The sequence below is a fragment of the Ascochyta rabiei genome, chromosome 11 (genome assembly GCF_004011695.2).
Source record: "Ascochyta rabiei chromosome 11, complete sequence".
NCBI lineage: Eukaryota > Fungi > Ascomycota > Dothideomycetes > Pleosporales > Didymellaceae > Ascochyta > Ascochyta rabiei.
The window spans coordinates 195,767-203,074 of NC_082415.1; the positions used below are offsets into that span (position 1 = coordinate 195,767).

Sequence of the window (7,308 nt, forward strand, 5' to 3'; positions counted from 1 at the left end):
TTGTTTCCCTTTCCCGCCAAGCCTCCCTCCCTCCCTCGCTCGATGGCGACGACGCTCCAGAAGCAGCTCGCGGCCATCGCCGCCTCGAGCAGCCACCAGCTCGACCTCAAGGCGCAGCGGTCGGCGCACGGCAAGTCGCTGCTGTTCGAGCCCAAGGTCGCCGGGTCGCAGTCGTTCGAGGCCGTGTTCCTCATCTGCCACGACGGGTTCCGCGAGCTGTGCGCGCTCGACGCCCGCTTCCGCCACTTCGCCAGCAGCCTCTTCAGCGAGCAGAGCAAGGAAGAGGACCGCGTGCACCTGACCGAGGCCGAGGACAGGAAGCTCGGCGCGGTGCTGGATGCCTTTCTCACCCTCGTCGGCCCGCGCCTGCTGCTGAAGCCGGCGCAAAAGGCGGTCGAGTGGCTCGTCCGCCGATTCAGGTGAGTGCCAGTGCTGGCCGTCTGGCCGTCTGGCCGTCTGGCCGTCTGCCCGTCCTGCCCGCTGCTCATCCTGCCTGTCTGCCCCTCTACCCGTCCTGCCTGTCTACCCCTCCCGCCCGTCCTGCCTGTCCCGCCCGTCCTGCCCCTCCTACCCCTCCTACCCCTCCTACCCCTCCTACCCCTCCTACCCATCCTACCCCTCATGCTGACCCCCCGCCAGAGTCCACGAGCACAACACAGAGACCCTCGTCTTCACTTACCTCCCCTACCACCAGACCCCGCACTTCACCGCCCTCCTCTCCATCCTGCCCGCCCAGCCGCGCCACGCCCTGCGCTTCCTCTTCCCCTACATCCAGGCCAAGACGAACCCGCCGCGGCAGACGATTGTCTACACCGCCATCAACACGCCCGACTTCTTCAACGCCTTCCAGGCCCACATGGTCCGCGTCCTCGAAGCCGGCCACGAGTCGCCCGCCCTGCTCCACTTCTGGGCCACCGTCACCTACCAGGCCATCCACGGCATCTTTCACGCCCGCTCCTCCGGCAGGAGAGAGCTCCAGGCACAGAGGACCGAAGACGTGCTGCTCACCGTCGTCCCCGTGCTCAACAGCTCCATGCGCCTGGCCAACGGGCCCGAGGTCGTCGTCGCCTGCTATCTGATCGTGCACGCCCTCGTCACCAACGCCCGGCTGGGGGACAAGGTGCTCGACTCTCTGATGGACGCCATGCTGCGCGCCCACGACGCCGACTCGCTGGGCCAGTGCCTGCTGGTCTTGGCCGCCGTCGCCGAGCAGCGATCGAGCGCACAGCTGCCGACCCCTGTGAGCAGCCGCCTCTTGAGGATACCGCAGCTGTCCGCCGCCCTCGCAGCCGCCTCGGCCCAGTGCTCCGTCGCGCGTCTGGCCCTGGGCTGTGCTTTGGGCGCCTGGAGTGGCGCCGCTCGCTCCGACGAGAAGCGCGCCATCTTCACAGACATTGTCCAGTCCAACCTCCTCGCACCGCCACAGACACACGTCGTCTTGTCCGCTCTGCTCCGGACCGTACGAGACTGCGCGCCTGGCTCGGAAGAACACGGCCAGCTTCTCGAGCTCGCTGCGAGGCTCGCCCAGGACAAAGCGCTCGCCAGCCAGCTGCAGGTCGCCGCCAAGGAGCACGACGTCGACCTAGACTCACTTGGCCTCTCCATCGACCAGACCATGGAACGTGTCCAGGCAGTCTCTTTCGACTCGGAAGACGACGAGATGCTCGACGCCGACGCCGACGCCGACGCCCACGCAGCTAGCGGTGCATCGACCCCATCCGTCCCGGCCTTTGAGACGAGCACTTTTCTGGCTCCCACGACTTCAACCGAGTACAGCGCTGTCGCAGCTGCCTTCGAGCAGGCCGTCTCTTCCCGCCAGGCCGCCCGCTTCCTGGCCTCTCCCGAGCTCCAGCAAAAGGACGTGGACAAATCGAGCGTCTACCTTGGTTTCTTGGCCCGCGCGTGGTCCACCTCCCGATCGGCCCCTGCTCGAGTCGCTGCCCTCCGAGCGGCTGCATCCGCCATCAAGCGCGCCCCAGCCACTGCCGACTTCCAAAACATCCTCCCCTACCTTGTGCACGCGCTTTGCGATTCGTCCTCTCTTGTCCGCCGCTCTGCCGCAGCCTGCGTCGCTGCGCTGTCGAACCGCTCCGTCTCGAAAGCACCCAAAACCTGGGGCTCCGACTTGTACGGCAAAGCCCCTGGCACCATCTCTGCGCTGAAGCCTGATGAAGTCGCGACCCTGCTCACATCTGTCCTCGCTCCCGTGCTCGAAGAGTGCGTCATGGATTCGAAATTCGTCGTCCCAGGACTAAGAGACGTGCTGGAAGGTTCGCAGGCAGCAAAGTCGAAGCAGACCATCAAGGCCCCAGTCCGAACCTCGGTCCTCCACTTCCTCAGCAGCCACGCAGCAGCCACTCCCCTTCTGAAGGTCAGGATCAACGTGCTGCCCCTCTTCAACTTCCTCGGCAAGAACTCGGCCGCCGTTCGCAGCGACGCTGTCATTCCTCTGATCAAACATTGGTGTGCACTGCCTGCAGCAGACGTGGCCACCAAGTGCACAGACGAGCAGGTCCAGGTCGAAGATGCAGATCGAGCACATCTCAACGCGCTCGTGGCAAAGGAAGCGAAGAGCGCGCAAGTCCTCGGCGACATCATCTCAGGATCCCTCGGCAAGGAGCGCGTTGCCCTGGTCGCTGCAGCTTTCGACCACATCAACACCTTGTGGCCCTCGATCAAGTCCGAGTCGAAATTGGCACTGGCTCAAGCCATGCTGGACTTGTCACTCAAGGAGAGCACCGAGCCCTTTGACCAGCTGTGTCGAGAGCGTGCTCTTGAAACCCTGCGCAGCGTCAAGCTTGACTCTGTCGCCCTCATCACATTCCTTGACAGTGTTCCTTGTGCGCTCCAGATGCCCGAAGGTCCACCCACGAAGAAGAGAAGACGGACTAGCCGCAACGAGATGGCGCGAGTGGACGTCTCCTCTACAGATGAGCTGCAACGTCTGCTGCGACGACTCGCCCTGGTGCTGGAACTCATCGAAGGATCGAACCCTGGCCAGCACCCGGCCCTGTTCAGGAACCTCTTCAACGTCTTTGGCGACCTGCAGCCACTCAAGCAACAGTCTGGATCCGAGCTCGTTTACTTGCAGAGCATGATCCTGGGCGCGCTGACACCCATCGTCAACACCCTGAAGGAGCACCCAGAGGCAGCTGAATACCAATCCGCCGTTCGCGCCGACTTGCTCATCGACGCCATCCGTCACTCCACCAGCCCGCAGGTGCAGAACAGCGCGCTCTTGCTCATCTCCAGCTTGGCAACATGGGTCCCTGACCTGATCCTGCACAACCTGATGCCCATCTTCACCTTCATCGGCTCAACGCTGCTCCGCCAGCACGATGATTACTCGGCTCAAGTCGTCGACAAGACCATCTCGCGAGTCGTGCCGCAGCTGGCTGCATCGCTGCGCTCCAAGCACAAGAACTTCTTGACCGGAGTCTCAGATCTGCTGCTGAGCTTCACGGCAGCGTTCGAGCACATCCCGCTGCACCGCAGACTCAAGCTCTTCTCCGAGCTCGCCCGCACGCTCGGGCCCGAGGACTCGCTGTCTGCGATCCTGGCCCTTCTAGCCGACCGATACCACAACAGCAAGATCCAGCGCAGATTCTCGACCGAGCTGCTGCTCGTCTTCGACCCCATCCACACCTTCGATGCCATCAACGGCTACCTGGACCTCGTGGCTGATGCTGCGGGGCCGAAGCCCAAGGTGTCTGACACGCTGTTTGGTCTGAACGAGAAGAAGCCTGCGGAAGTCGAGGCTGCTATCCAGAACCTCTTGGTGTGCCTTGCGGACCTCGCAGCTGACGACAGACTTCGCGCACATGTCACTAGAGCGTTCCGACGCAAGTCTGACAACGGCAAGCCCCGTGATATCTTCGCCAGCATCGTTGAAACCACCATCAAGCTCTCCAAGCAGGTCGCCCAGTCGCCCAAGCTGTACGAATGCTGCAGTCGCGTCCTCGCCCGAGCCCTGGATCTCCTGCCCACCACCGAGCTCGTCAAGTCGGCCGAGCTACTCCTCGCAAAGACCGATGCTCAGGTACTGGTCGCCGCTATCAAGTCAGTGCAGGTGCGAGCCGCTTCCGTTGTGCAGAACGACCGCCATTCCGTTCACGCATTGGTCTCGTTCTTGCCTAGCGTCGAAAACGTCCTGCAGCAGTCCAAGTCGTTGGACGCCAAGATCATCTCCGTCAGCTGTATCGACAGCATAGTCGAGCGATTCGGCAAGAAAGATGCCGCTGCCGTCGCTTCGGTGGCGCAGACCATTGCCGGCCCCCACTCGCTATCACACGGCGACGACAGGATCCGTGTTCTATCCCTGCTGTGCCTGACCTCGATCGTTGACGTGCTTGAGGACGAGGCCATCGCGCTTCTGCCATGTATTCTGCCCGTCGCATTCGACTACCTATCCAAGGCCATCGAGGAGGAGAATGTCGGGTTGCACAATGCAGTCTACACTCTTGTTTCCGACATCATCGAGCGATTGGGATACGTGTTCTCGCGCGAGTACCTCGACGCAGCGCTGCGGCTATCCCACCGATCTGCCGCTGCTGGTCTCGAGGATGCCTGCGACGAGAGCCGCCGCGCATTCTACCAGAGCGTGTCCGAGCACCTCGGCGCGCAGGAGGTGTTCGCCGCCATCCAATCTACCTGGACACATGCCCTCTCTCACGGCTTTGATGCATCGCTCCAACACCTCGAGCTGCTTCGCTCCACCGTCGACAGCCAGACCAAGGCCAAGCTCATCAAGGCCAGCTCCACCCTGTTCACCCTGATTCTGTCGAGCTTCCCTCTGCGAACAGCGATAGGCTCGCAGAAGGATGCAGAATACGACGACGAGGAGATGGAGCAGCTCGAGAACACACTCGTCGAGTCGGTAGTCGCAATGGTGCTGAAGCTCAATGACGCTACCTTTCGACCTTTCTTCGTGCAGCTGGTCGATCAGGAGGGACCTGTAACCTCCAAGCCCGAGCGCGCCATTACCTTTTACAGATTCCTCGCCTCCTTCTTCGATAAATTCAAGGTAGGTCTCCACCCATCACATGATAGAGTCGACTAACGCGTCCCAGTCCATCGTAACCACATACTCCGCCTACGTTCTGGACCACGTGGCGAAGCTGCTCGACCAGCTTGTCCACGAAGATGCAAGCTCAGAGCTCCGCGGCGTCGTCCTCGCAGCGCTACAGAAGACGTTCCAGCACGACCAGGACGGCTTCTGGCAATCTCCCTCACACTACGGCGTCATCATGAAGCCACTACTGAAGCTCCTGACCATCACAGCGGCAGAGGACATCACAACCGACGTGATCCCCGCCATCACCGAGTTGGCAGCCGCATCCGCGTCCTCGCTCGACAACCACCGCGAGATGAACGCCGTGCTGCTCAAGTACATGCGCGACGAAGAAGCCCACACGCGTCTCGCGACGGTACTCTGCGAACAGAGCCTCACCAAGCGTCTGGGCGAAGAGTGGCTGGGCCTGCTGCCAGAGATGCTGCCCTTCATCAGCGAGCTCCGGGAAGACGACGACGAGATGGTGGAGCGCGAGACGCAGCGGTGGATCTCCTCTGTCGAGCACATCCTAGGCGAGGACCTCGAAGCCATGCTGCAGTAACCTGTCCTTTGTACAAGATGAATTAAAAATGTGCCCTTGTCGTGCCCATCTGCAGGCCTAGTTTCTTCTAGAGATCCAACAAAAGCTGGCTCGGGTCCCATTGCAATTCAAATTTACCTCTCACATCATCCCTACCTGCCACTCGTCTCCTGCATACAAGTCCCCTGCTGTACTACATGGTCTAGAAGCTACGCTAGAGTAACGTGTTTGTTTGTTAGGTGTTAGGTAGTTGCTATAGGTGTTTATAGGCGTTGATTTATTCATCTATTAATCTGTTCTAGAAGAGGTGGGGTTTAGGGGGTTTGGTTATACTTCTACACATTCATTATCCCTGCTAGTAATTGTCTCCTGCATATAAGTTACTTATTATACTAGAATGTCTAAAAGGTAAACTAGAGTAACGTGTTTATCTTAAATATGCTAGTTAGTTGCTGTAGGTGTTTATCAGCGTAGATTTATTTATCTATTAATTCGTTCTAGAAGAGGTGGGGTTTAGGGGTTTGGTTATACTTCTACACATTTATTATCCCTACCTGCCACTCGTCTCCTGCTTACAAGTCCCCTGCTGTACTACATGGTCTAGAAGCTACGCTTAGTAACATGTTTATTTGGAATATGCTAGGTAGTTGCTATAGGTGTTTATCAGCGTAGATTTATTTATCTATTAATTTGTTCTAGAAGATGTGGGGTTTAGGGGGTTTGGTTTTACCTCTACATGTTGTCCCTGCTAGTAATAGTCTCCTGTATACAAGTCCCTGCTGTACTTACGCTGGCAAAAGGGTAGGGGGTACCCCGGGGTTGGGTAGGGGTTGGGTACGGTCCGCACGGACTAGGGGTAGGGGTAGGGTAGGGGTAGGGTCCACATGGGGTAGGGGTAGGGTAGGGTCCACATGGGGTACGGGTAGGGGTTGGGTAGGGGTTAGGTAGGGGTTGGGTAGGGTAGGTGTCAGCGTCCAACTCTTTAACTAAAGCAGTTATTACAAAGCTTTGTACTACAGAAATGTAGAGCAAAACGAGCGCTTTTAAACGGTCCATATACCGTGAGATTCCGATCAAAACTGGTAGAGTTACAGCAGTTGTTGTGTAAGTCCTAGGTCGTTACAGTGTAGGCCTACGTAACAACTGCTCTAGCTCTACTAGTTTTAATCGGAATCTCACGGTATATGGACCGTTTAAAGGCGCTTGTTTTGCTCTACATTTCTGTAGTACAAAGTTTTGCAATAACTGCTTTAGTTAAAGAGTTGGACGCTGACACCTACCCTACCTAACCTCTACCCCTACCCCATGTGGACCCTACCCTACCCCTACCCCTACCCCATGTGGACCCTACCCTATCCCTACCCCTACCCCATGTGGACCCTACCCTACCCCTACCTGTACCCCATGTGGACCCTACCCTACCCCTACCCTCTTAGCATGGAATTAGCGTGGGTAGGGGTAGGGGTAGGGTAGGGTAGGGGTACATCACGTGATGTACCCTACCCCTACCCAACCCCTACCCTTTTGCCACCGTAGCTGTACTACATAGTCTAGAAGCTACGCTTAGTAACATGTTTATTTAGAATATGCTAGGTAGTTGCTATAGGTGTTTATAGACGTGGATTTGTTTATTTGTTTATTTGTTCTAGGAGAGGTAGGGTTTAGGGGTTTGGTTATACCTCTACACATTTATTATCCCTACTAGTAATAGTCTCCT

General features: G+C 58.3%; 1 protein-coding gene across 1 annotated transcript, besides 13 other annotated features; it reads left to right on the top strand.

Moving 5' to 3' along the window:
- Positions 1 to 42: 42 nt before the first annotated feature.
- On the top strand, positions 43 to 5,612 carry EKO05_0006750 (snoRNA-binding rRNA-processing protein utp10; the record flags this gene model as incomplete). The annotated part of the gene is made up of 3 exons (XM_038940743.1): positions 43 to 419; positions 640 to 5,023; positions 5,070 to 5,612. 3 exons carry the CDS (start codon positions 43 to 45, stop codon positions 5,610 to 5,612), a joined length of 5,304 nt encoding a protein of 1,767 aa, XP_038797289.1.
- Positions 433 to 473: a tandem repeat.
- Positions 474 to 554: a tandem repeat.
- Positions 557 to 621: a tandem repeat.
- Positions 1,666 to 1,695: a tandem repeat.
- A 203-nt stretch (positions 5,613 to 5,815) lies between the features above and the next one.
- Positions 5,816 to 5,855: a tandem repeat.
- Positions 5,856 to 6,164: 309 nt separating this feature from the next.
- Positions 6,165 to 6,168: a direct repeat.
- Positions 6,169 to 6,328: a long terminal repeat.
- Positions 6,169 to 7,308: part of a mobile genetic element that runs on past the window's edge.
- Positions 6,413 to 6,855: a dispersed repeat.
- Positions 6,547 to 6,987: a dispersed repeat.
- Positions 7,042 to 7,074: a tandem repeat.
- Positions 7,087 to 7,114: a tandem repeat.
- Positions 7,215 to 7,236: a tandem repeat.